Source organism: Drosophila elegans, unplaced genomic scaffold, assembly GCF_018152505.1.
Source record: "Drosophila elegans isolate 14027-0461.03 unplaced genomic scaffold, ASM1815250v1 contig_133, whole genome shotgun sequence".
Taxonomy (NCBI): Eukaryota; Metazoa; Arthropoda; class Insecta; order Diptera; family Drosophilidae; genus Drosophila; species Drosophila elegans.
Window position 1 is genome coordinate 2195144 of NW_024545499.1, and position 27623 is coordinate 2222766.

The 27623-nt window shown below is 43.3% G+C and overlaps 6 protein-coding genes across 11 annotated transcripts in view; 4 read left to right on the forward strand and 2 right to left on the reverse strand.

Annotated features, from left to right (window-relative positions):
* Positions 1–996: 996 nt before the first annotated feature.
* On the forward strand, positions 997–5798 carry LOC108149631 (DNA repair protein RAD50). The gene is made up of 9 exons (XM_017277361.2): positions 997–1156; positions 1230–1812; positions 1881–2094; positions 2150–3328; positions 3400–3823; positions 3876–4045; positions 4102–4362; positions 4418–4520; positions 4575–5798. Exons 1-9 carry the CDS (start codon positions 1088–1090, stop codon positions 5511–5513), a joined length of 3942 nt encoding a protein of 1313 aa, XP_017132850.1. The 5' UTR covers positions 997–1087; the 3' UTR covers positions 5514–5798.
* A 903-nt stretch (positions 5799–6701) lies between these two features.
* LOC108149632 (deoxyribodipyrimidine photo-lyase) lies at positions 6702–8554 on the forward strand. The gene is made up of 3 exons (XM_017277362.1): positions 6702–6773; positions 6827–8104; positions 8167–8554. The coding sequence occupies exons 1-3, from the start codon at positions 6711–6713 to the stop codon at positions 8518–8520; spliced, it is 1695 nt and encodes a 564-aa protein (XP_017132851.1). The 5' UTR covers positions 6702–6710; the 3' UTR covers positions 8521–8554.
* LOC108149633 (proteasome subunit alpha type-6) lies at positions 8529–9979 on the reverse strand. 2 transcript variants are annotated; one of them, XM_017277363.2, is made up of 4 exons: positions 9866–9979; positions 9710–9809; positions 9472–9648; positions 8529–9118 (listed from the first exon to the last, which is right to left on the reverse strand). In XM_017277363.2, the coding sequence occupies exons 2-4, from the start codon at positions 9783–9785 to the stop codon at positions 8637–8639; spliced, it is 735 nt and encodes a 244-aa protein (XP_017132852.1). In that variant the 5' UTR covers positions 9786–9809; positions 9866–9979; the 3' UTR covers positions 8529–8636. The 2 variants fall into 2 exon arrangements, with proteins under 2 accessions (XP_017132852.1, XP_017132854.1); XM_017277365.2 differs by lacking the exon at positions 9866–9979 and having other exon boundaries at positions 9710–9818.
* Positions 9980–10429: 450 nt separating this feature from the next.
* On the forward strand, positions 10430–12860 carry LOC108149625 (ubiquitin-like-conjugating enzyme ATG10). Its single transcript, XM_017277355.2, has 4 exons — positions 10430–10493; positions 12209–12308; positions 12372–12528; positions 12585–12860. The coding sequence occupies exons 2-4, from the start codon at positions 12213–12215 to the stop codon at positions 12848–12850; spliced, it is 519 nt and encodes a 172-aa protein (XP_017132844.1). The 5' UTR covers positions 10430–10493; positions 12209–12212; the 3' UTR covers positions 12851–12860.
* Positions 10437–12117, forward strand: LOC108149623 (tRNA (adenine(37)-N6)-methyltransferase). Its single transcript, XM_017277352.2, has 4 exons — positions 10437–10635; positions 10718–10904; positions 10975–11449; positions 11503–12117. Exons 1-4 carry the CDS (start codon positions 10574–10576, stop codon positions 11961–11963), a joined length of 1185 nt encoding a protein of 394 aa, XP_017132841.1. The 5' UTR covers positions 10437–10573; the 3' UTR covers positions 11964–12117.
* The window catches only part of LOC108149571 (diacylglycerol kinase 1), a 58463-nt gene continuing 43674 nt past the window's right edge, over positions 12835–27623 (reverse strand). For 3 of the 5 annotated variants that reach the window (XM_041707557.1, XM_041707559.1, XM_041707563.1), the window contains 8 exons: positions 27007–27196; positions 26859–26945; positions 24818–25029; positions 22829–23701; positions 16516–16671; positions 16196–16424; positions 15336–15517; positions 12835–15273 (listed from right to left, as the gene is read on the reverse strand). In XM_041707557.1, the coding sequence (XP_041563491.1) occupies positions 15184–15273; positions 15336–15517; positions 16196–16424; positions 16516–16671; positions 22829–23701; positions 24818–25029; positions 26859–26945; positions 27007–27196 (2019 nt within the window). In that variant the 3' untranslated portion in view covers positions 12835–15183. The remainder of the gene's footprint in view (positions 15274–15335; positions 15518–16195; positions 16425–16515; positions 16672–22828; positions 23702–24817; positions 25030–26858; positions 26946–27006; positions 27197–27623) is intronic. The other 2 variants (XM_041707560.1, XM_041707565.1) reach the window with 1 other exon arrangement.

A 27623-nucleotide genomic window follows, 5' to 3' on the forward strand; every position in this document is an offset into this window, starting at 1 on the left:
TGGTTTTGTTTACTTTTGAATTGACGCAAATCCAAGAAAAATAAATTAAAAATCGTGAATTTAAGTAACATTACGGTAATCTTTAATGATCAGCAGGATATCCATTATGTTGGAAGCTGGTGGTGTTGTTTGAGGGGTATACTAAAAAGCCCACAACCATTTTTAAGAAAGAACAAAGTTCAAAAATATGTGGGAGTTTTCACATCCCTGAGATCCAGAAATAATGCATTGTGGTACCGTGATTAGGATTTGGCGCTCTTGTATTCGGTCATTTTTATGCAAAATAGATTATAAATTAGATCTCAAACTTTTATTTAAAGGTTTTTTAAATAAAGATCATATCATAGGATTTATTGAAAAAGAAAAAAATAAATAAACGTTTTTAAAACTCTGACCTATTTATTCGTAAACAGGACTCCAAAATACATGTATCCTTAAAATTTGAAAACCATCGGGCGTTGGGGCTTTTCGGAAGTTTATCCTTTTCAGCAATTCAGAGATTCAGTCATGTAGAGATTACCCAAAGCACTTCACTTGCTAAAAATGTATGCCGAATTTTCAGATAGGGTATTCCCGAAAAGTATGAATTTTTGAATTTCCGAAAACTTAGCAGAAATGAATAATGAAATTTCAGCAAGTTGAATTTGTATGGAACAGCTGACGAACAGCTGATCGATTTCCAATACATGTATTTCTGCTGAATTTTGAGCAATACTAAGATTCAGAAGTTTCGGGAATACCAAAAAATATTTAGTTCTATATATATTATGTCAATAAAAATCAATAACAAATTTATTACTTCAGAAATAAGTTTTAATTTTTTGTTAGAAAGGTAAATTTTAAGCGAGGGAAGTATGTGCGCTGGAATCCAATGTTCGGATTCAATGTGTCTGTGAGAAGAGGGAATTTACAAAAATCGATAACAGGAATCCCCATAATATATGCTAATGATATAATGATAGGGAACGATTTCGATTAGCTTTTGCCTTGGTTCACTCCATCCCTGGTTTGCAGCCCGGCAAAATTGCGTCTTGTGAAATTATAAATGGTAGCAGTTGCTTGGACACGCTCTTGTTGAAACGGCACCATGTCATCCATTGACAAGTTGTCCATCCAGGGAGTCCGGAGTTTCGGCTCCAACGCAGAAGATCTTCAGGTAAGAGCTGCCTGAAATCCGCAATCCCTTTAAAATGGGCTTTAAAATGGGCTGAAAACTCCGCAATCCGCAGAGCATGACGTTCTCATCGCCGGTTACCCTGATTCTGGGCGAGAATGGGTGTGGAAAGACGACTGTTATAGAGTGCCTGAAGTATGCTCTCACCGGCGAGTGCCCGCCGGGCAGTGATCGCGGCAAGAGCTTCGTCCACGACCCCAAGATCTTCGGACTGAGCGAGTCGCTGGCGCAGATCAAGATGCAGGTGCGCGACAAGCGGGGCGCCCAGGTGTCCATCTGTCGCACCATGAAGGTGTCCAACAAGATGTCCAACAAGCGCAACCAGGTGTCCTTCGAGACGATGGACTCCACCATCAACTTCCTTAGCGGCGCTGGGCAATCGAAGCGCGAGAATCAGGACTCCCTAAGCGGGCGCACCGTGGACATCAATTTGGCCATCTCGGACTTCATGGGCGTCTCCAAGGACATTATCAACAATGTCTTGTTCTGCCATCAAGAGGACTCCAGTTGGCCGTTGGACGAGGCGAAGAAGCTGAAGGAGAAGTTCGACGCCATATTCGGCATTACCCAGTACAATAAAGCCTTGGATAAAATCATAAAGCTGCGCAAGGAGGCCGTGGAGGAGCTGAAGGTGATGGGTGAGTTATGCACAGCGGATGGTCTACAAACTCTGCTTGAATATAAACCCCCCTCCCTCCTCCACCAGTTGCAAACATGAAGCATTTGGCCTTTCTCAAGGAGGAAATGGAGGTGAAGACCATGAGCCTACAGAGGGCCCAGCAAAAATGCGACGATATCAAGGCGCAGTGCAGCGAATGCGAGGAGGAGATCAAGCCCATCGAGGCCAGGCTGGTGGAAATCAGGAACGTGGAGTTCGAAATCGGAAAGTACCAAGCGCAAAAGGTCGAAATGGACACCAAGTAAGTGAGACCAGCTCATGGCCAGCCTTGGCACTAACTTCCAGTTACCTGATAGGCACAACAACTGCAAGGAGCAGATCACCACCACAACCCGGAAGATCAAGAGCCTCTTCAAGGGTTCTCTTGTTGAGCTGGAAGCGGAGATCAACAACTTCGACCAGCGCATGTCAGAGATGCGGCAACAGCGAGCCGAGACAGAGCAGAATCTGTCGCAGCTTAAGAAGACCAGTGCAACTGAGCAGGAGAAGTTGGGCCAGCTGGAAAAGAAGCACATCCTGGCCAAGCAGCAGTTCCAGAGCGAGCAGACTTGCAGGGCCCAGCTACTGCAGCGTGTCCAGGACTTCTGCCGCGAACTACACATCCCCATCGATGGCAATCTTGTCGAGGAGCCCGCGAAGCTGGTGGAAGTGCTGCAGGACATCGAGGCGATGATACTGAGCAAGCACTGCGAGATCGCAGAGATCGTGGAGCAGAACGACAAGGCCGATCGGTCCAGACAGCTAAAGATCGACGAACTGCGCATCGAGCTGACCAAATCGGAGCAAAGCGTGACAGCGCAGGAGAAGCAGAGGGAGAGCAGCAAACGCGAGAGCGAGACCCTTGGGGTAGATATTAAAAAAATCGAAGCCTCCATGCAGGAACTGAAGAAGCTGGAGACGGAATTCGCCGATGTAAACCAGCTGTATGAAAGGGCTACAAAGGATTTGAACCAGGAGGCCATGCGAGAGGTCATCTCCAGCAAGAAGGCCAGTATTGCCGACAAGCAGAAGCTGTTCAAGAAGCTGGACGAACAGCTGACTTTCCTGGGCTCCATGGCCAAGCTGGTTGCCGAAATAGGTCTCAAGCAGAAGGAGCTCGAGAAGAAGAAACAGGAAGTGCATCGCGTGCGCAACCGTCATGCGGATAACTTTGGGAAATTCTTCAAGGAACCCATCAGCAGCAACTACCGCCGATCGGTGCAGGGAGCCTTCGACAAACTGCGCCGCGAGATCAACGATCTCAACGAGAAGGCCAGCCAGCAGAAGCTGAAGGAGCAGTCGTTCGAGATAAGGCGTAAGAACCTCATCGGCGAGATTTCGCGCATGGAGAAGGAGCTTAAGGAGAGCGAGGAGCTGATATATCAAAAGTGTCGCTCAACGCCCTACGAGGATCTCCTGGAGCGCAGCAAAGCTGCCATTTCCAAGCTGCAGTTCGACCACGGCGCCCTCAAATCCTCGGAGGCCCTTTACAAGAAGTGAGTTTGCCAAAAAGGGGTCGAGCCTCCTATTATATTTTTTACTCAACTGCTATCCCTGCTATCAATAGGTACATACAAAAAATCGAAGAAGAGCCCTGTTGTCCTTTATGCCACCACAATATGTCTGGTGATGAGGCCTGTGACTTGACCAACGAGCTGACCGACGAGATCCAAAAGTTGCCGGACAATATCATCAGAGCTGAGAGGGCACTGAAAGCGGAGCAATTGAAGTACGACAACTTGCTGCACATCAAGCCCAATATTCTGAAGGTTCAGGAGCTGAAGAACTCTTTGCCCCAAAAGAAAGAGGAGTTGCGAAAAGTCGAGGAGCTGCTCGGAGATAGCGTCAGCGAATATGAGACGTTGCTTGCTCTGATTGGCGAGCCCACGCAGAACATGGAGTTGGCGAACTCCATGATGGGGGACATGACCCTATTGGACGCGGCTTTAATGGACTCGGGTCGGCTAACAAAAGATCTGGATCAGCAGAGGGTAAGTGGCTACTTAGCTAAGATTAACATATAATCACATATTTTTATTTTAGGCCAAGTTACCAGCTTCCTATGATTCGAGTGTTTCGATGGATGCTCTGCAGGCGGAGAAGAGCCAGGTTTCCAAAGATTTGGAGGCGGAACGCAAGGAGTTGGACTCCACTCAAAACGCATTCCAACAGCAAATGGATGCCCTAAACCGTTTGCGCGAAAAGAAAAATAGGTAATGCTATGCAGCCCGTAGATCTCCAAAAAATATATAGACTTCCGTCTTTACAGCTTGAAAGATAGGCAAATACATCTACAGGAGGGTCTGCAAAGTCTGCCACAGTTAAAGGAGCGTTTGAGCAAGCTCAATACTTTTCTTGCCACAGTAGCCACTGAAATAAGTGAACTAAAGGCCAAAATTCAGCCCCTAAGGCAGAATCTGAAATCTGCCATAGACGAAAAAGAACGCTTAAAGGAAAGTGAAAAAGTCAAGCTTGCTCAGTTGAATAGCAAATATAATTCATACAAAAGTGCGGATCAGGACATACAAAGGTAGTTAAAATAAACCCCAACAACTTGCCTTAATCTAATTTTATTTACGTTTTAGATTAAATACCGAAGCTCAGGAGTATAGCAAGTTGAATCTTCAAAATGAAATCAAGAAACTTGAAGAGAATAAAAAGACCCTCAAAGAGCAGCTGAGAAAATTGGCAAGAATTGTAAAGTATAAAATAAGCACAAAAGATTTATTTTATGTTTTTCAGGAAATCGAAGTCTCATTGAAAACCGATGACCTGGAGACTATTAAAACAGAATGCCTCAACCAGCAGACCGTTGAACGAGATCTAAAGGACAATCGCGAGCTAAAACAGCTCCAGGAAAAGGAAGCCAAGCTGAGCGAAGCCTGCAAGACGCTAGACAAGCAACTGGGTAACCTAGACTTCCGCAGCGTTAGCAAAGAGAAAGTGGAGCTGACCAAGCGGCGGGATAAGGCCACCGTGCGTAAGGGCGAGCTGCTGGGCCAGCAGGGCGAGATTAACAGCCAGGTGAACAAGTTGAAGCGGGAAATCGATGAGCCCAGATTTAAGGAGTCCCTTAAGAACTTCCACAAGGCCAACTATGAGCTGATGGTGACCCGTCTCAGCATCGAGGACTTGGGCCAGCATCGTCTGGCCTTGGAGTGGGCCCTGATCCAGTTCCATGCCGAGAAGATGGAGAAGATTAACCGCCTGATACGCGAGTACTGGCGCATGATTTATCGCGGCAACGACATTGACTATATCCAGGTGAAGACGGACGAGGTCAGCCCGGATGCTGCGGCGGACCGCCGCAAGACCTACAACTACCGAGTGGTCCAGTCGAAGAACAACACGGAGATCGAGATGCGGGGACGCTGCAGTGCTGGCCAGCGCGTCCTCGCCTCGCTCATTATCCGCTTGGCGCTGGCCGAGACGTTCAGCAGTAATTGCGGCGTCCTCGCCTTGGACGAGCCCACAACGAACTTGGATCGCATCAATATAACCTCACTGTGCGATGCCCTCAACTGCATCGTGGAGGAGCGCCAAAGCCAGTCCAACTTCATGCTCATCATCATTACCCATGACGAGAATTTCATCTCGTCGCTGGGCAAGATCAACAGCTACCATCGGGTCTTTCGCAACGATGAGTGCAAATCTGTTATTCGGAAAGTGCAGGTCGGCTAAATGGCCTATAAAAAAAGGGTTTTCAAACATGTTAAAAAACAGTTAATACCTATATCAAATTTTTCTTTCAAAAAATGTTATTTTGTTTTTAGTCCACCACGACCGTGTGCTATAAAATATTCGTGAAACATTTGTGGAAAATACTGATTTTAAAGGCGTTTAAACCGAATGTCAGTTAGTATTTGAGTTGTAAGCCAAGGCAATTCTGACTTTGGTTGAGTTCAACATCATCACTCCTACTATTCTACTCTTTAATAAATATTATTCCCAGTTCGGGTTTAAACATTTTTTTTTGTGTTAAATGTTATTGTTTATTTTATTTTTTTGTAGCTAAATGGTTTTAAAATGACGTCAGAGTATTTTATTTACTCTCGTGAGGATGAGCTTATTTTGGAAGGTATAACGTAAAAAAACAACAATCTATTTCGTTGTTAATTTTTAGCTTCCAAAATTCCAATTTAAAATGGAAAACTTTTAAATGCTAAAAATCTTTTTTTATTTAATATTTTAATTTTTATAAATGATTCACGGTTTATAGCGTGATTCCATTGGCGCCGTAGAGGACTGTTTAAATGTGACTGATTTTATTGGCGCATTTAGCCAAATTCCAATGTTTCTCCGACATGTGAATGACACGAACAGCTGAAATGGGATTGTTTACTTTTGAATTAACGGAAATCCAAACGAAATGAATTTAAAATCATGAATATGAATGAATTTTCGAAACTCTTGAATGCTCCGCAGGACATCCAAAATGCTATCGAGCCATTTGCCAACTTGGAGGACAAGAAAGGGCAGCTGATGGTGATGCATTAATGAATTGTGGTACTGCTACCAGGATTTGCTGCGAGTGCTCTTGATTTCAGTAATTTTTATGCAAAATAGATTTTATATCCGAAAGAAATCATAAAATCCGCCATACTTGCCTATAAAATACTGCTGTGTTAGTAGTGGCACTAACGAAATATCGTTAACTATCGGTTTTTTTTCTAGACACGAATGACTTTCAATCCCATTTATTTTAAATGCGGCACTAATGGCACTAAATAAATGCAAATTAAGTTAAACGCGCCAATAGATTCAGTCTATTACTTTTACGATTTTGCTCTGTGTGAATGTTTGCTTAATTTATTCCGCATCAACTTTTAATGGGGCTGTGTGTGAATGGGCTATTTTACACATTAACAGCTGATAGAGATGCCACCGCACGGCGCAGTTATGTTTACACTTGCGATCAATTGGCGCGAATGTTTTAAGATCGTGAGTTACACCGAATTACTGAACCGCCAGTCAATGATTTCTTTCACACCCAGATCCTTCCGCTACACACGATGAAACGGGCCAAGACGACAAAGGCAGGTCCCTCCAAGAAGGCCACAAAAAAGCAGGAGGGCAACCGGAAAGAAGAGTCCAAAGATAGCCAGGAGAGCACGGAAGAGGAGGCTTCTCCTTCGAAGGCTTCGTCCGCTTCCAAGCCGGACTACCAGAACTTCGATCAGTTCCTCACCCACCTGGAAGTCCAGAGGTTCTCCACGGCAGACAGCATTAAGGAATTCTCCTTCCGAAAGAAACGAGTGCGCGTTCTGTCGAAAAACGAAGATGTGGAGGAGTCCAGCAAAGGAGGCGTCGTCTACTGGATGTCCCGCGATGGGCGCGTCCAAGACAACTGGGCCCTCCTCTTCGCCCAGCGTTTGGCTCTCAAACTGGAACTGCCGCTGTCGGTGGTCTTCTGCCTCGTCCCCAAGTTCCTGAATGCCACAATTAGGCACTACAAGTTCATGATGGGCGGCCTGCAGGAGGTGGAGCAGCAGTGCCGCACTCTGGACATACCCTTCCACCTGCTCATAGGTCCGCCCGTAGAGCGGCTGCCGGATTTTGTGAAAACCAATGACATAGGTGCCGTAGTCTGCGATTTTTCCCCTCTGCGTCTGCCCCGTCAGTGGGTCGATGATGTGGGCAAGGCGCTGCCCAAGAGTGTGCCTCTCGTCCAGGTCGATGCCCACAATGTGGTCCCTCTGTGGGTGGCTTCGGACAAACAGGAGTATGCGGCTCGCACCATTCGCAACAAGATCAACTCAAAGCTGGATGAGTTTCTCAGCGAATTTCCACCGGTTGTGCCGCATCCCCATGGATCGGGATGCAAGGGGGCCAAAGCCGTGGACTGGCCAGCTGCCTATGCCAAGCTGCAGTGCGACATGGACGTGGACGAGGTGCAGGGGGCCCAGCCGGGCTACAAGGCGGCATGCCAGCAACTCTACGAGTTTTGCAGTCGTCGCCTGCGACATTTCAATGACAAGCGCAACGATCCCACGGCAGATGCCTTGTCCGGTCTGTCGCCTTGGCTGCACTTCGGCCAGATTTCAGCCCAGCGATGCGCCCTGGAGGTGCAGCGCTTCCGAGGTCAACACAAGGCCTCGGCGGATGCCTTTTGCGAGGAGGCCATTGTGCGTCGTGAGCTGGCGGATAACTTTTGCTACTACAATGAGCACTACGACAGTCTGAAAGGTCTCAGCTCGTGGGCATATCAAACCCTGGATGCCCACCGCAAGGACAAAAGAGATCCATGCTACAACCTGGAGGAACTAGAGAAGGTATACTGCTGCAACACTTCCTGAGGGCTTTGAAATGATTAAGGTAGTTCTATTTTTTTTAGTCCCTAACCTACGACGACCTGTGGAACTCGGCGCAACTGCAGCTGGTGCGCGAGGGCAAGATGCACGGCTTCTTGCGCATGTACTGGGCCAAAAAGATTCTCGAATGGACCGCCACGCCGGAACTGGCGCTGGAGTACGCGATCCTGCTAAACGACAAGTACAGCCTTGATGGACGCGATCCCAACGGCTACGTGGGCTGCATGTGGTCCATCGGCGGCGTCCACGATATGGGATGGAAGGAGCGCGCCATTTTCGGCAAGGTTCGGTACATGAACTATCAGGGCTGCCGGCGCAAGTTCGATGTGAACGCCTTCGTAATGCGCTATGGGGGCAAGGTGCACAAGAATAAATAAACTTTGGATGTCTTTGCCTTAGTTTTGAACGCAAGCCAAAAGTGTTTTTGTATTTAACCGTAGTTCCGAGGAGAGGCTTTATAAAATATGAAAAAATTATAGCTAGCGGGCAGAACTTAGTCCTTTTCGGCGATCTTGGTGAGGTGCTCCTCGACCTCTCGCTCGTCCAGAATGCGGAAAGTGGGATCCGTCTTGCTGACCACGCCGATCTCGATGCCGTTGGGCTTGAAGTCGATGGCTAGCACACTGGACAGACAGGTGATGGCCAGCTGGATGGCCTTCTCCTCGGACAAGTTGTTCTTGTACTTCTTCTCCAGATAGCTGTTGGCCTCCAGTGTCTTGGCCCCCACGGAGCATGCCCTGAAGCCACTGAAGTAGCCAGCCGGATCCGTCTTGTAAACGCTGGGTCCGATCTCGTTGTCGTAGGCGATCAGCACCATGCTGCAGCCGAGCGGACGCATCTCGGCGTTCTGGGTGTACACCTGGTTGATGTCGGCGATCCGCCGGCACAGCACATCCACGGGCATATCGTAGCCGTACTTGTAGCGGAAGTTGGCGGCCTCGTACCTGGCCTTCTGCACCTGCGACCGGGAATCAGCTGGGGGAGGAAAAAGATGGAAGAAGGCATTATGTACAGGTCTGGTGCTTAAGTTGTTTGCTTCGACCTAATCAATACTTATATAAACTGTTTATACGTATTAAATCAAAATACAAAATCAAGCCCATAAAGAGTTTAACCTAATGGCTAACACTAAGTCTAAAAATTCTGTAACACCGATCGTTTTTAAGGTGCTTTGTCAAACCCACCATCCAAAAAATCGTAAGAGATTTCTGGCTCGAGCACGCTTATGAACCGACGATGCAATGCATTGAAATTATCCGATTACTACAGGACTTTTAGCTCGACTTATGCCCGCATCAACAATGACTTAAAGGAAGAGTTATGCATACCCATGCGTCCTGTCATGGCGCATCCAATTTCCTTGGTGATGCGGAACAGGTGGGTCACCGTCTCGGGCACGATGTTCTTTTCGGTCACCTTCTTTTGAGTGGCCACCACGGCACAGTCGCCGCTCTTCAGCGCTACCGTGGTGATGTTCTCCTGGGCGATGGCCTTGAAGGCGTACTCTGGCGGGGATTGGGGAACATTAGAGTGCGTGCGGAGGAGCTGCGCGTCCAGAGTACTTACCCACTTGGTAGAGGCGTCCCTCGGGCGAGAAGATCGTGATGTGTCTGTCAAAGCCGGCTGAACTTCCGCGAGACATGATGCGTGTTTCTTGATTCGGTAGCTGCAATTACTTAAAGCCGGTTAAAATGAAGCGAAAAAGAGTTGAAAACAACACACCTTTCGAACAATAACAATAATTTGTATATGGCCGAGAAAAGTCGCTTCAAATCGAACCTACTGTGCAAAATTCAGATTGTCATTCTCAACCCGACAATGGGCCTAAAAATTACCAAAAAGCAACGCGCCTTGGGATTTATCGGCTATCGTTATTATCGAGTATGGAAAAAAAGCTGATTATAAAAATAGCCAAATATTATGCTCTAATACCGTCTTCACACAACTGCTTAATTGAAAAAATTTTTGCGACCCAATCACACAGACGCAATATATTGCAAGAGCTGCAGCAGAAGAGAACATACAAATTAACATACAAATAATCAATTAAAATTTTATCCATTGGGGAGCGTTAACCTCATAGGATCTTACTTAATTTTCTACTAAGTGTTGCCTAGAAACCAGGACTATATGGAAATTTTTGGCATGGGACCACCGTTTGAACCATCCGAAAATTAATGGTTGAGGGTTCTTTGAAGGAATATGCTTTTAAAAAGCTAGATTTAGCTTGGAAAGACACAAAAATCCACCACTAGAGCTGTTTTGACTATCGACAATCGATAACAACTCGGTGCCGTGAGTAAATGGCGGCCCACCTCTAACTGGATATATCCATTGGGACAAATTGGAGGTAAATATTTATCAATAACAGCGGAGTACGCTGAAATCGGGAATTATTTCGAAGCCAAGTGCGAGTCGCCGGCAGCGAAAATGCACGAGGATGATCTGAAGAGTCAGTTAACCATTGCGCGAAACGAAATCAATAATCTGAGGTGCGTTTGTGACACTAAACGGTGTCCTTTTGCGACTGGTAAAGTTCAAGTTCACACCGATTTTGCCTTGACCATGATGCAGGCAGCAAGTGCGCAACCTGCAGCATGTGCAGCGCAAGGACATCGAAACGATAAACCGCCTACTGCAGGACTTCCGCTGCGAGGGCTGTGCCAGCAACAACAACAAGAGCGCCAAGGACAAGGTCGCCGGCGAGAAGCAGGAGCAGCAGCAGGCGCAGGAGCAGCAGCAGGAGCCGGGACAAGGTCAGGTGCGTTTGACCCTCCCACACACAACACAGCAAGAAACACACAAACCTTCAAAACCATCCTCCACCGCAGAGCAATCACACCAATGGAGGAAACAGCTTTGGAGAGGACTACTCCCACTTCCGCCCAATCGGAGTGATCCGGACGGCCTTCCCGGAGAAGAGAGCCGTACCCAGGCAGTCCATTGTGGGCAGTCGCCTGCGCGGTATCATCCAGCTGAACGACGGCGTCTTTACCAATCCGGAGCACTCGCTGGAGGGTCTGGGCGAATTTTCGCATCTGTGGCTCATCTATCACTTCCATCGCAACAATGCCCACCCCAAGGCCAAGGTGGCGCCTCCGCGTCTCGGGGGCGAGCGGGTGGGTGTGTTCTCAACACGGTCCCCACACCGCCCGTGTCCCATTGGGCTCTCTTTGGTGGAGATTGAGAAGATCGAGAACGCCACCATCAGCTTCTTTGGCACGGACATGGTGGATGGGACCCCGGTGCTGGACATCAAGCCCTACATTCCATACTACGATGCGCCATCCTTGAGCGTGGACTCAGGTACGTGGGCGACCGCAAACCGGAAAGCCAACTAAAATTCTTGCCCCGGACAGGACGCACCTCTGTGGGACCGCATGAGAACAGCCTGGACTTTTACGACTCCCGGCAGGAGCCCGACGGCGAGGAATCGGACCTGGAGCTGTACGGAGCAGCTGGTTACACCGGCAACTCGGGCATTGGAGCGGACGCCGTGCTGCCGCCACCGAGCGCTGTGCGAGTGCCCAACTGGGTGGTGGCGAGCAACCGTCTAAGCGTGAACTTCAACGAGCACGCCGAGGCGCAGCTGAAGGAACTGCAGGTGGAGAAGCAGTGTATCGTGGACATTCTGGAGGCGGATCCGCGCTCTGTTTACTTGCGCACAAAATACGGCTCACAAATATTCACCTTCCAGCTGCGGGAGGTCACGGTGACGTGCAAATTTGACGACAAGGCCGCCACGGTGACTGTTGTTCAGGTCCGGCGCAACGAGAACGTGCAGGTTACCGCATTGGACGGCGATCTGCGAAGCGCCTAAATTACGGATTATTGCAATTGATATTCGTTTATTAACGATTTGTGTTTAGCTTAAGTATTTCGTGTTGAGGAGCTTTAACCTTTGGCGTTTCAATTTTGCTCTAGGACAAGGGACATTTTGAAATAAATGTACCAGGCTTGTTTCCCACGCAAAATGTATCGTTTTATTTAAACTAAGTGTATGGGTTAATCTGTTTAGATTACGTTTATTTCAGTTACCTAATTTGTAATTATTTTTACTTTCAGCATTATGGGCGATTTAAGCTGGAAAGACTTTTTGAGCCAGGCTAAGCAGTTCCTTAACATTTCCCAGCAGTTGGACGATGGCTGGACAATGGAGGAAAAGGTATGTAGCCAAGGTATTTGAATGACCTATTTTATTCAAATAGTTGCAATCCTTTTGATATAGGACTCGAATGAACCGAACACCTTCCTCAAGTTCGAACAAAAAATTAAGTATAAAAGCGAAAAGGATAATTTAGGGGAGTTGGTTAATGCAGAGTATCATGTGGTCTACAGTGTTTCCTACCAAGTGCCTATGCTCTTTTTCCAAACGCACAGATCAGGTATTTAAACTGAATTTAAAGCCAAGAAATATACTATAAATTTTATTAACTTACAGATGGAAGCCTTCTGGACTTGGAGGCTACTTGGCAGCTATTTATGCCAGAAACAAAAGGTAGCGGTCTCTACCAGGTGCTCACCCAAATGGATCACCCCGTGCTCTTCAGACCTTTCATGGCACTGCATCCATGTCGCACCGCCGAGGTCCTTACACAATTCGGACAGCCCAGTAAAAATCAGGTGCTTACCTTCATTAGTCTTTACGGACCCCATGTGCAGTTGCGCCTGCAAAATGCATACGGCCTCAGTCAAGAATACACATAAGTTGCATTTATTGGTGGTTGTTTTAAACACTGGTTATAGGAGTATACATGTGTGGATAATATGGCATATGTAATTTACAGTTTTATATTCAATTCGCTACTTTAAAGTGGTTTGACCTTTACATCGAATATGCTAAATTTGAGGACATCGAGAGCCTCATTTCTTCTAATACTTGGCACAAGTGAAGATCCAAATCGTACAGTAGATACGGGATAAAGTTATATAGCGACCATTCTACTTTTCACAGCTAAAGCAACACTTCAGTTGTAAATTGCAAGGTAAAAGAAAATCCGTTAATAAATCTACAAAAGGAACCAAGCTTTGTACACTGATTATAACTCCGCTTATGGGAGACATTGATCTACCTACGCATTTAATACCGTAAGTCTAACGTAGTATATAGTTTGCAAGTTCCACTCGTCCTCTTCCCTAATTCAACTGGTAATATCAATTAGTAGTTGTTCAATTATAGAGCTATTTTTAGACAAGTATGTATATGCTTAAGGCTAATTGTACTGTACAAAAGCATGGCCTTAGTCGATCCGCTTTGCTTTGCATTTACTAATGTTAAGTGGTTCATTTATAATTAATGTTAACTGGCTACTGTGTGGCATTAGCGGCACCCCGGCGCCAACACAAAATCCTTCTGTTCCTGGCGAAACCTAGGACTTGTGGGCCCGAGGAATCGCATTGAAAATGTTTATTTGCAAAATTAAATTGATTTTAATGTTTATTACGTGGGCTTTGCATCGTAACCCGACAGAATACACGTTCACGTACATTGATATTATTTGCTTCCTGTTGACAGGATGTCGTGTCAGAAGATTAATGGTGTATGTATTACGAAATTTCTCTAGAGGAAGTTCATAGGTGAATATAATGGCACAACGAGAACTTAATTTGGTCTGGAAAAACTTCTACGATATGAATCAGCTAAACTATATAAAATGCCGTTTTCTAAGTTTAATTCCCAAGCAAGCAAGTTAGTCACTTAATGGGACTAAGGATTTCCCTGTCTATAAGGACATATATTAAATTGCGAGTATATCCATTTCAACTATTATCTGAGTTTCCTTCTACAAAAGGTATATTGTTTTTTAGTTATTTTAAATAAGTACTTTTAAATTTAATAATTTACCTTAATATTTTTATGGGTGTACCATTTAACAAACAAGACTTTTTTATATAGTTTTACCTTTTGAGATTTGCACTACTTCCTGCTTTGTTTTTTTTTTTAAATTTAAATAGGGTCTGGCAAAATGTTAACAAACGTTAAAGAAAATTCTTAAAACACCAAATAAAATTGGGTGCTGTTTAGTTATTTAAAATTCATATGGAATGTAGGTTTTCAATCTAAAAACTTTTTTTGGTGGGTAGATTTTGGCCCTTCCAATGTTTATTTCTTGCCCCGTTTGATTTCTTTCTTTATCGATGAGTATTGTGTTTGTGAGGACCTTATTGGCACTAAGCATACATATACGAATTTACGAAATATACACGCTATGGTATTGTTTAACATCCAATTCATCTCATCTCAATATATGTATTCATATATAAAATTTCATTTAAAGCTGCACCATTTAGTTGACATTTGCATATCAAGTTACATTTGTTTTATCTATATACAATATAAAGTACTAAAAAAAATAAAAGTTCGTAGATCAGTGGCGAGTGCTGCCCAAAAGCAATCTCTCTAGCGAAAGTCAATGATATGTTTCTTTCTAGGGTTCGACATTAGTTCTCGATCATGGCAACACCCGCCACTGGCGATGACGGAATAAATTACTTAAGCCTAAGGCAAAAACTAGCACTAACATGCTGTTAGTATTGGTTTGTTTTTCTGGTTGTTTGGTTGGTCTCCTTTTAGTTGCATTATTGGACAATTTTCGCTATGTTATCGTTTTTAAAGTGTTCTTAAAATATCCTGTGGCACTGTACACCTAAAGCCTTCGCACGCTGGCTCGGGGATGCCCCGATTTCGTACTGGTATTGCTATGTATATACAGCTTCCGCACTCGGATCCCATTGGAATGGACTTGACTCGGTTGTATATTTGGCTACTCTAACACTAAATATAAAGCTCTGAAACTCACTCGACATACATACAAACATACGAATACATATAGCACATCTACACTATCATAAGGGGGAAGCCTTAACCTAGGATAAACCAATTCGATGCGATCGTGGGTGGACTAGGACTAAAGCTATTCACGCTAGGCTATATTATGGACGGTGGTGCTCCTAGAGACGATCCGAAAGTCATCATCCAGCTCATCGGCGGACTCGGGCGCGTTTCCGCCCATGAAGTCGCTCGATGCGCTGCGCCTGAATCAGCTGCACAGTAAGTTGAAGAACCCGCGTCCCTTCTCCGATCGCGGCGCCATCAGCATCGGCACCTGGTTCTTGTGGGTCACCTTGATCTGGGCCAGAGTAATCGAATGTTATGTTAGACCCGTTCAAGCATTTAACACACCCATCTCACCGTGCAGGGCATCTGCATCCAGGGCTCGCCATCGATCTGCATAGGAAACGTTTTCTTCGTCCTGATGATCACCTCGCTGCACTGGGCCAGTCGGCGACCCGAAGCTCGCAGTCCGGTTCTCACCTGTCCCATGTGCAGGCAGTTCTCCAGGCCAATCACCTCGATCAGGCGATCTCCGATGTCTGAAATTCGTAAATTTTATTATATTCTTCACTAATTAAAACATGCATAATAGATCTAATTCGCTCAATATTAAAATACGGGAAAAATGTCATGGTTTTTAATAAAAAAAGTGGCAAAAAAAAAAAAATGATAATACATTTACTCACTAACAATAATTAACCACAAAAAATAAAAAAATGTTTGAACGGATTATTTTTCATTATTGATATCGTAATCAGTCATTTCTTTTAAAAATTAATATTAAAATAAAAATCGTTCCTTTATTATACCATTTTTGAAAGGAAAATCGTTTATATATATATATATATATATATATATATATTTAAAACAAAAAATAAGTTAATACAAAATACTATAATTTGTTTTTCTCTTTGCTACCATTGAACTCAGAATCAAGTCGATGCCTTTTAACAATTAACATTTAAATTAAAAATTTTCTTTTCTTGTACCACTTTTGAAAAAAAAATTGTTCAATTTATAAATTGAAGCAAATTTTTATAAATCGTTTTCTTTGAATATCGATTAATGTGGCTTACAGTGATTTTAGGTTTTTTTTTTACAAGTTTTACTGTTTTTAGATATCTTGAGGACATCAAAAAGAGCTTTCTAAAGCATAAAAACAGCTTAACTTTAAGCCAGTGAGTTAGATTCGTTATATTTTCAGAGCCTTAGCCCACCTTGTATGGCCACCGAGAGGTCCGCGGAATTGAAACTGGTGGCCGAGAACTCCTTGTCGCCCGCCCGGAGCTTCTTGCTCTTGCCGAAGGGCCCGGCGCTCTTGCGGATCCGCTTTTGGGACAGGTGCTCGCCCCACAGGTTGGAGCCGCCATGTGTGTACGGGATGTTGAGCAGGGCCACACCCTGCAGATGGGGTCCGTTGGCCAGGTCCAGAGCCACGCCATCGCACTGCAAGTAACCAGCATCCATTAATAAATCAGCGATGACAGGAACCCCTTCCCTCCCACTTTTCTCCACTGCCCCTACCCTACCCACTTACCACAATTTCGATGCTCTCGTGGAGATTCTTGCAGGATGCCGCAAATGTCTCGGATGTTGCATATTCGAAGTACCAGAGCTTGTTCTTCATGCGGCTGTTGAATTTGTGCGGGTTCTTCTCCCTCTCCAAGTGGAACTTGACGCAGATGGCGGCGTCCTGGGGAAACAGAGGGAATGCGGGGTGGTTGAGAGCAAGGCCAATCGAAAGGTCATCGGAGAAGCGGTCCATTCAGGGTCACGTTCGGATTGCACTCGACTGCGAGTTCTATTTCTATTTTCCATTTAGACTTTCCGAGAAATCGTCAATGGACTGATACCAAGGCTGTCATGGCAATGCGATGAGATTGGCACTGCCAAGCCGCATAAATGTTAATTAATGTTGGATAAGACATCTAACTTGTAACAAAAAAGGTGAAGGCCAGATTAAGATTCCTAAAACTTCCAAAAAATTCAAGGAAAGTAGGATTTATCGAGAAGTTTAAGACTGTTGCAAGCAATGTGTTAATCCAGAAGTAACAAGAATAACATTTTTACAATTGAACTTTTGGCATGTATGCAAGATGCATTTCCATGCATATATGTACTTGGAGTAGATTGAAGCTTGCATATCCCACCTCACATTTAAATTACTGCAATATTGTTTTTATTACAATACCCATTTAAGCCGTTTAAAAACATATTAGTTTTAAAATGTAGGGATATTATAAATAAATACATTTAATCAATTTTAATGCTTCAATATTAATACTTCTAAAAAACAAAACTTAAGTAATTTAATCCAATTCCTTGTCATTTCGCTTAAAAAGTAGATTAGGTACTACAAACTGTACTGTTACTTTTTGTGGCCTGTTACCTAGTTGTGCTATTTTGGCCGAAAACGTACTTGGCAAGCTCACGTGCTCACTGTCTGTGCAAACGTGTTTGCTTAACGGGGCCGCAGGCACCTGGCAACTGGCAACTCCATTCACGGAAGAAGAAACGAACAGAGCTCTCTTATCGGCGGACGGCTGCATTTTAATTTCTTATGCGGATATTCGGTTGAGTGCCCGCCCAGTGCACAGTGCAGTGGGCCGGCGTTGCTCATACGACACGTTGCACATTCTGGCAGCGCATTTGTTATGCATGTCGCACAGCAAACACACACAGGCACGCACGGCTTTGGTCCTTCGCCGGACGGATGCAGGGCAAAGTGGTGGCGGCAGGACTTTCAATTAGGGCCTGTTGGTTACACAGCAAATAAGATTTATTACCGCTCCACGTCAAATTGAATTGTCAACATGAGCGAGCGCCTGCCAGAGCTTAAAATCGAAAAATCGACGAAAAACTTTTTAATTAGCTCCAGCCGCATTCCGCTTCCCGCCGTCCGCGTTCGTTGTCACTTTATGCACGGCCTGGGCGGTAAACTAATTTAGTGACAGCCCTGCTTATTAGCATGCCTCGACCGCACCACACCCATTTGTCGCAGGAGATGGTTTCTCCAGCTGACAGCTTGTTTGCATTGAGGAAAGTGGGCCAATGTGGTCCCAAAGCCAGCATAGTTGGTGGGTGCTGGCACTATAAAGGGCTGGGAGGCCAGAGGTTAATGAAATAATTTGTGTACCCAAACTGGCACGCTGGTGGCAGGCAAATTCCGATCTGACGTAGATAAGGCGAAAGCCCTTTTAGGCCACGGGGCGTATGAGCAACTCAGGTACCAAAGCCTGCCATAAAATGCGAATCCAGCCCCCGTTTCTGCGCCCTGCCACATAAAACTTGAGCCAAACTCAAAGTCGCAGTTCAGACAATTACACATCAACTCCAAAACAGCATCCACAGTTGCCAATCTCAAACAGTGGTGACGGGTTTTTAAGGAAAACCATTTCTCAGGCAAGAATCCAAAATGGTTTAATTTAACTTTTTTTTTAGAAAACTAAACTTTCATTTGACTTATAAAATATATGATTAACTATTGAGAACAATAAATAAAATTGTTTGTTAAAAAAAAATGGGTTTTCTGATATAAGAAATATTAATATTTCAATATAATAACTATTAATATTAAAGTCAAACGATGCTACATATTCTGAACGATGCTACATATTCTAATTGGTGAAAAGCCTTGAACATTTTAAATAGGTTTTATATTCTTAAGACCAAAATAAAGATCCAGAATCTTCGAATAAGATTAAGAATTCGCCGTGAAATCTGCAGAAAAATAAATAATTATGTTTTGTGGCTGTATTCATTTGTGATTCATTTGAAAGATAATTCCCCTCTTTCTCCTTCCTTAGAAAGTATTTAGAAAAAAAGCCAGATTTACCGGCTAAATGCTGAGCTCAACTCCCAAAACTTCCTGGAACTCGTACTTTTATCATCGTCGCTCAAGTTGGCGCTCAACGTCAATTGTTTGACGTTAAACCCAAGCGTCAGCGTGAAATACTTTTCATGCTGTATTACTCGAAGTGGGCGGTGGCTTTTCCGCCCGTTTTCCCCAAGGATGCTTGCTCCCAAGGAGCTGTGCCACTTGAGCACTCCCTCGTAGACCAGACACATGTTCGTGTACATGAGTGTTAAATGGATTTCGTGATGGGCCCAGGACAAAGAGCTCTCCGTGTGAAATGTGTCCGACAAGTGAAATCCCAGCAGCAGGAGCGGCAATCACATCATCGCCGGCAGTTTTGCTGTAGTCGCCTACTGTTTAAACAGACGCACATCAAGTCATAAATAAACTAACACACCACGCACACCAAAATATAGGGAAACCCAAGCCCGAAACGGAATCCTACCCACACGGGCACACGATTTTATTTCGGTTTCGGTGCGGATTTTGTGGGATCTGGTGTGCAATTGCCGGGCTCTGTGGCAGCAGCATTAGGCTGATTTCAGTGGCGCAGGGGAGCGCAAAATGTTTGCACAAAAAGGATTTCGGCTTTAGCCGCCACTTGACAAATGGTGTGACCTTACGCAGGCCAAAACCTACACAACCACCCACCCATCCTGTATTTTTGCACAGTAGAATACAAAAATATTCTGGGCGATGGTCGATGGTTATTGAACTAACAGTTTAGTTTCATTATGATATCTCTAAAGATGCACGTTATAAAAACTTGTTAAAAATCCTTTTAAATTTGTTTTGGTTTTAAAAATGTTGTGGCATATTAACACTCGCCTATTACTACAAAATGTATTTTAGATTTATCTGGCATTAGAGTTAGATGTCGGGTATCAAAAAACTTTCTAAACTGCTGATCATATATTATTTAAATAAAGCTGGATAAAAAATGTTAAGAGTAAAGAAGTTTAATATTTTAATAAAATATCATGTTTATGAAAGACTGACCCTTAAGTCCCGTATGTTGCTGTGTACTTCCACCGACCAATGGGCGTGTTTACACTCGCCGCAAACACACAAAAAAAGAAGGCTGATTTGTACCCTATTTCCGTTTTATTTGGCCTTCATTTCGTTTCTGCGGCCAGAACGGTGCTGTAAAGTTGTCACTTATCTTTGCTTTATGGCCCTCTTCAATCCAGGCCTGATACGCGGAGTGCAGGCCACTAAAAGTGTGAGTATCTGTGATTTGGCTGCTCTTTTCTTAGCTTCTCGGCCATTTTCATATCTCACATCATACTAAATTATTCAAATGCCCCTACGAAACTTTGCAAAGTTGTATCCTTCTTCTTGCTATTTGCTGTGTGGGAGTGTGTGGGCGTGGCTATACTATATGCCGGTCCCTGGGGCGCAATCTGTTTCTTTTTCCTGAGTTTGCGGTGTTTGGCGTCACCTTGAGCAGTTACTAATTTAACACTTGCTGGAAATTATAATGAGACAAGTTTCGTTCTGGCCACAGCTTGGGCATCGATTAATTTAAACGTTCTTGGCTATTTGGCCATTTTTGCGGGAATTTAGTAGTCGGTCGGTCACCAGCTAAGTGAATTCGAACGCCGGGAAAGTGTTGCCTAGCTTTCGGGGCCACTTTGATTGGAGTTTTCAAAGGATGGTAAGCGTTGGCATCTATTTGGTTTGAAAAGCTGGCAAAAGTGCAGACAAACAGAGCAAATTGCACCTGCATCTGCATCTGCACCTGCACCTGCCAATCGAGTGCATTGCAGCATCAATGATGCAAATGCGCAGCTGATGATTGTGTGCTTAACTCCTGCCAACTCGTTTGCATACTCCCGAGACCCAGCTCAAATTGCAAAAGTATCTGTATCTGGTATACTGCCCCTGAACCTGAACCTCCGCCTGCAACCGTACCTGTATCTGTATCTGTAGCTGCATCTGTAGCTGCATCTGTAGCTGTAGCTGTAGCTGTATTTGTACCTGAATCTGCAGTTGCGCCTCGGGCGTGTGGCATTCGACTTTTGTGGCAATCAGGCACTTTGCATGCGGAACGTGTTGCAACGCGGCAGAGTCTTCGACTAATCGCTAGGCACGATTCTGGTTCCAGGGGATATGGAAATTGCCACCTACCGGCCACATCTCCCCCTTCTCATTGAAAAGCGATTGTTTGCGTTCACCTCGCTCCTTGGTTATGAATGTACCCACCTAAAAGCGATTTCCTCGGAAATTTGCATCTGAAAGAGCACAACCTGCTTTGAAGGTTATTCATTTGCGGGCGTTTTTTGGCCTGGATTTTTGGTAGAAAGTGTGCGGTGTCCTGGCCAAAACGTTGCATAAATGATTAAGTCGATTAAAATGAATTATTGAACAACCCCGAGTCGCTTGACTAAAAGTCAGCGGACATTGCCCTTAATATTATTGGCCCTTTAGGACTATTGGAAATAAGAACTGGTAATTTCGAAATTCGACACTTGATAAAAATCTTCTTTGTTTTCAAATCTGCTAACTAAAATAATTAATTTAAAACATTTAGTAGAAAGCTTTTGCCGGATACATTTAAAACCTATAATCCCTCAAGCTTAAACAACCTGGTTTAATTAAATTTGAATAAGGAATACGACTGCAATAGCTTGCCATTACAGTTTTAATCCCGTAAAACTTTCTCCAGTCTGTAAATGCTAAACATTTCCTAAATTTCTTATTTAAAATTCTGTTTTGATTACTAGTACACCTACACAAAAGCCAAATTTACCGGCCATCACTTCAAGACAAAGGCTAAAGCTTTGCGACGCGATTTCCTTGGGTAATTAAATTTGTCCTGGCGGACGAGCTTGTCAAATGCAAATCCCATGTCAACAGCCACGACAGCTCGTCCTCGCTAATTATGAAAATTGTTATTATAGTTGCTCCTCCGACAGTGCATGTGGCCACAGCTGATGACATGGACATGGACATGGACCAGGATGGCAAACACAAGTAGCACAGCACTGTGAATCGGAACGGAAACGGCATGACAACCGCCGGCTTAGCGCCTGACATGTGACGGAGTGAAGCATGATCTGGACACGATGGTATTAATCGAAGCAACGAATCGGAATCACAACTCTACACAGAGAGAAATATTCAAGTGTATTACACTCAATCTGAAAACTTGGGTACATAAATGATTTATTTGGAGCATGTTGTTCTCAGAATGAGAATCGGCCAAAATAAATCAGTTAAAAATGAAATATCCATTTTCTTTCAATTTAATTGTTATAAATAAAGTAATTTAGTCTAAAACGACCGTTACACCACTCCTACACTTCGGTCTTTTAAGTCACCACGTAGTTCTAAAATTGTTTGTTTATAAATTCATAATAAATTTGTATATTATCAATTTCGTAAAATGAAATCACATGCCTCGACTAAGAAACGAACCCGGGACCTTACGCACTCTAGATATAATCCCTACACATTTGTCCACGCACCTTCTATTTTCGATGAAAAGGCGAATTCGAATGTCAAAACCACAGATTTTGAATGAATTTTGTTTCTCTTATTTTAAAAACATTTTTCTCAAATCCAAAATTAAAGTACACATATCCTAAAAGTGATCAATTTAATTTTTTTTTAAATGAGTGCAAAGTACAAATTTTAAGAATTCAAAATCTTAGTTCCTGCACGTCGAAATTTTCTCTGTGTAGGAACTGTAAAACAGGGAATGCATTTTATCGATTCCTCTGGTGACACTCAAACAAGAAGAAAACGTGGTAAAATCATTCGGGTGCAGTTGGATGCCCTGATACAAAAAAAGGGTTTCATAAAAACAAAATTGTGATCAGTGAGTCCAACTGCACTGAAAAACCATACTTATATATCTGCAGAAAATTACATTAATTTAAAATTAGATAACATGCTCAACTATAACGTTCTGCGGTAAAAGTGTGACAAATGCAAGGCCATTAAACTTGTAATGTTGTTTGGTTTAGTGCCTGCAATGGAGCGTACTCACCACGCCGACGGAGAAATAGTTGTTGATAATGTTGTAGGGCACCGTGCAGTCCTTGTCACATTGCACTTTGATGGGCTTCTGCTGTTCGAACTGCAGATGTTGCTGCTGTGCCGGCACACTCGACGAGGCGTTCGGTGTTGTGGGTGTGATTGGGGTTGCTGCAATGCTGTTGCTGCCATTGCCATTGCCATCGCCATCTCCATCTCCATCGTCATTGCCACCTTCTTCATGGTCGGACAAATCCAACGACAATGTAATTTGCTGTTTAAGGATGTTGTTTTGCTTATTGTGCTGGCTATTATTATCGCTTTGATTATTCCCAACTGGCGTTGCTGTTGCAGCTTCCTCAGCAGCATCCGATGCGGCTCCTTGTTGCTGCTGCTGCTGCTGTTGCTGCTGCTGTTGCAGCTGTTGTTTGTGCTGCAGCAGCAGCGTCTCAAGTGACTGCTTCTCCGTCTCGTCCGACCTCCTGGCCAAGGATTTTGGCCGGACTTCGGCTTCGACAACGGCTTCCGTTTCCGCATCCTGGTTGCCGTTGCAGGGACTGCCGCTGCTCGTGTTGCTGCTGCTGCTGCTGAAGGTGGAGCGCAGGGTCTTCCGCAGGCACTGCGTTTCGAAGGTGGACATCGAAATGCTCTTGGTGGTGGTCGTCCGTGTGGTGGTGCTGTTGCTGTTGCCGAACTCCACCGTGGCCATCTCCATTTCCGTTTCCGTTTCCGTCTCGCTGGCCATCATAATCGATGTGGTGGAGGCGGCCCTGGCTGCCTGCTTGCTCTGGCGCTGAATTTCCTCGAATCGCTCCATCAGCGACTTGTCGACCACAACACTTTGCGACAGCTCAATCACCTTCTGCATATTCGAGTGCAGCGTCACCTGCAGCGGGAAAAGTGGAGAAAGGGGAAAACTTGGCTTAGCAGTTGTCAGTCGGCGAGCACAAATCGTGTATTATGGTGAAGTTTTGCGGATGCAGGTTGCCAGCGTCAGCACCACGCCTTCCAACCAGCCAAATTAGTTTCTGAATCGTTTTGCCTTCATGGCGGGGGAGAGGAAATGGTGTGCGTGGTAAGCGCTTTGTGGCCAATAATTGGATTTTCCTGCTGGTACAGTCTTGCCACGCCCACCACAGCCTACTCCGGGTGGCCCAGTATGCCAATTCGATTTGATATGCGGAAAAAATATAGTAAGGCTAGTTAATTAGGCCAGATAAAGCAATAAATGGAACAAGAATTGCCCAAAATTGAATGTGTTCTGGGATCTATTTGGCTAAGGATCAAATCTGCACACTTGTACCTTCGGTCATGTTGCCGATGGCGATGAAAAAGGTTCCAACTAACTCAACTAAGCGGTAATAAGAACAAAAACACGTTTCTAAATTTAACTTAGGTTAAATACCTTTCTCACCATATTTAAAGAAACAAAAGAGCTTGCTAAAAATTAGTAAAAAATACTTTTTTTTTCATACTCTTAAATTTGTTTGAAACTAGACTAGGGACGCGGAAATTGCCAAAATGCTGAACGATAAAATCAAACCGATTCTCAGACGCAAGCACAAAAATTTTTTTAAAAATTTATAATTGAATTCTTACAACATCAAAGAATAAGCTAAAAACACCATTGTCACTTTAGTTTATCGCATAGAATTTTAAAAACAATTAATTTCTGCTTTTGCGGATCTAAATGCATCGGCAAATGCTTTGCGAAAGTTTTCGTGAGTTTTTTTTAAGTTAGATGTGAATTAACAGAGGCAATTTAGATCCGTGTGAATCTGTGAAAACTGGAACTGGGCCGAATATATATTATTCATTTAAGCAATGATTAAGTTTCTTTTAACGATAAAGCAACTCAGCAAATTTTTATCTTTTTAACGGTTTGTCTTGATCAAACTCAATCAAACTTTGTTTCTAATTTTGGATTTTTGATAAATTGCTAATAAATTTTATAAAATATGAATACCCAGTTCAAGTAGTATTTTCCTTCCCCATTACTTACTTTTGGTCGCAGGTCTTCACTGGGCGGCGTGTTGGTGACCTCGATGCTCCATCGGTCCAGCATCACGGTAGAGGCTCTCCGGATCTTCTCCATGAGTTTAGGGATGTTCTCGCCCTCGTAGCCGCCGCCCCATCGGAGGCAGCGAGCTAAGTCGTTGCCCGTTCCAAGCGGAATCACTCCAATGGCAGGCTGACTGGCCAGCTCGATGGAATCTGCAGGACAAACACAAAAAAATCAGTCTTAAAATCTGTTAAATTTAAGGAACGTTTAACCCCAAAATCCTTCGATACAATCACAAACAAAACTATTTACAGAACCAGGTGAAGAACATTTATACAGTTTGTAATTACATTATTGCTTGGTGCCGTTTATTTAACCGTAAATTTAAGTTTTTTGAATCCCATCCTAGTAATCTTTAAATGTAAAGCGTAAATCTGTTAATCTTAATAAGATTCAAAATCATAGAATTATCTAATCATATTATATTTAAACCAGTTGACAAACAGCAAAGTTCAAATTTTGCTTACATATTTTTCCGAATATTCAAATAGGAGTAAATCTTCCGATTTAAATAAAAAAACTGTAGTTCTGAAATATCAAACAATTACTTTATCGCAAAGAATATTAAAAAAAATGTGAAAGCAACGATGCTATAATTGTTTCTGTTTCATTTTGTATTTTGATGATTGTTTTAAGGGCATATAGTCGCCTGATTTGCCTGATAAAAAACGTAGCCCTGTTTTATGTTTATTCATTACTCTATCTTAAAGAATATTAAATAAAATTATAAACAGCAAAGTTGTTTTTATACCCTTGCAGAGGGTATTATAATTTCAGTCAGAAGTTTGCAACGCAGTGAAGGAGACGTTTCCGACCCTATAAAGTATATATATTCTTGATCAGCATCACTAGTAGAGTCGATCTAGCCATGTCCGTCTGTCCGTCTGTCCGTCCGTCTGTCCGTCCGTCTGTCCGTCTGTCCGTCCGTTTATATGCAAACTAGTCTCTCAGTTTTAAAGCTATCTGCATGAAACTTTCCCAAAAGTTGTCTTTCTATTGCAGGTAGTATATAAGTCGGAACGAGCCGGATCGGACGACTATAGCATATAGCTCCCATAGGAACAATCGGAAAAATAAATGAAAAAAAATTATAACTTTGCTGTTTTTTAATTTTTTGTTTAGTTCTTCGACATATAGTAATGGTTAAATATTTCCGATTTACGGTTTAAATTTCATCAAAATCGGTCGACTATAGCATATAGCTCCCATAGGAACAATCGGAAAAATAAATGAAAAAAAATTATAACTTTGCTGTTTTTTAATTTTTTGTTTCGTTCTTCGAGATATAGTAATTGTTAAATATTTCAGAATTATGTTTTAAATTTCATCAAAATCGGACGACTATAGCATATAGCTCCCATAGGAACAATCGGAAAAATAATTGAAAAAAAATTATAACTTTTCTGTTTTTTAATTTTTTGTTTAGTTCTTCGACATATAGCAATGTTTAATTATTTCAGAATTATGGTTTAAATTTTATCAAAATCGGACGTCTATAGCATATAGCTCCCATAGAAATAATAAAAATATATAAAATAACTATCTAATAATTGAGCTGCAAATCATCATAGTTTCAATGTTTTTCAGCATATACTCAAGTAAATCATAATTTAAATGTTTTCAAAAGTATTTAATTCATGCAATAGCTGCAAGGGTATATGAACTTCGGCTTGCCGAAGTTTGCTTTCATTCTTGTTTAAAATAATTTATCCGGTGTGATATATATGATATATATGACAAAAACTAACTAGCTAAACTAAACTAATTTTCGGAAATCGAGAAAACTACAATGACAGGCGTTAAAAAATTGTAAATGGGCTGGTTGACTTCTTTGTTTTCTTGTTCTTGCTCGGAGATCATCAGATCATTTTTCGGATAATTTTCTTGCCACTCTGCTGAGTCATAAAATTAAAAGTAACCCCACTGTTAAACGTATATAATTTGCACTAATAATTTAATCCCGCCCAGCCGCTTCACTTACCCATGGCCTCTAGAACCCAGCCCACGGTGCCGTCGCCACCACAGCAGATGACCCTGAAGCGGGGCAGGTCCTTGAAGAGCGTAAGTCCTGGCAACGAGAGCGGAAATCAATCACCGTGCTTGAACGGCCATCACTCACACACACACACCCTCCTTGGGGCCGCCCTTGGATAGGTCGTACACCTGGCGCGGATTGAGCATGTACTGGAACTTCCGCAGGATGCGATCCCCCTGGCGACCGCCGCTCTTCGGATTGACAAACACCAGCAGCGGGCAGCTCAGCTCGTCCGGCGGCGTGATTTGGAAGTGGGTGGCCTGGTGGTGATGCATTTGGGATTTCTGGTTACGATTTCAGTGTATGTCATAAAAGTGGGTGGGCAGTAAGCAGCAGTTCCGATTGTTTCGTTTTTGTTTTTTTTTTTAATTTTGTTGGGGGAAAGTCAATTTTGAAAGGGGGTTAGTAAGCCAATTGCGAGGGGTTAGCGGGGCTATATTGCAGTACACAAAAATATAATATGAATATTTAATAAAAAAGCACATATATTCCTAACCTCCATTATATTTGAAATGTTGGTTACTTTAAAGAAAGAAAACAAAATAATCAAACATAATTAATATTCCTGATAAAAAAGTAATATTGAAAAAATTCAAAATAATGATAACTTATTTTTAATTGTCTCTGTAAAAACAAATCTAATTTCAAATTTTTTTGGCATAGACCGGTGAGGCGATTGTAGAACAAACTAAAAAGAAAAGTGCGGTGCTC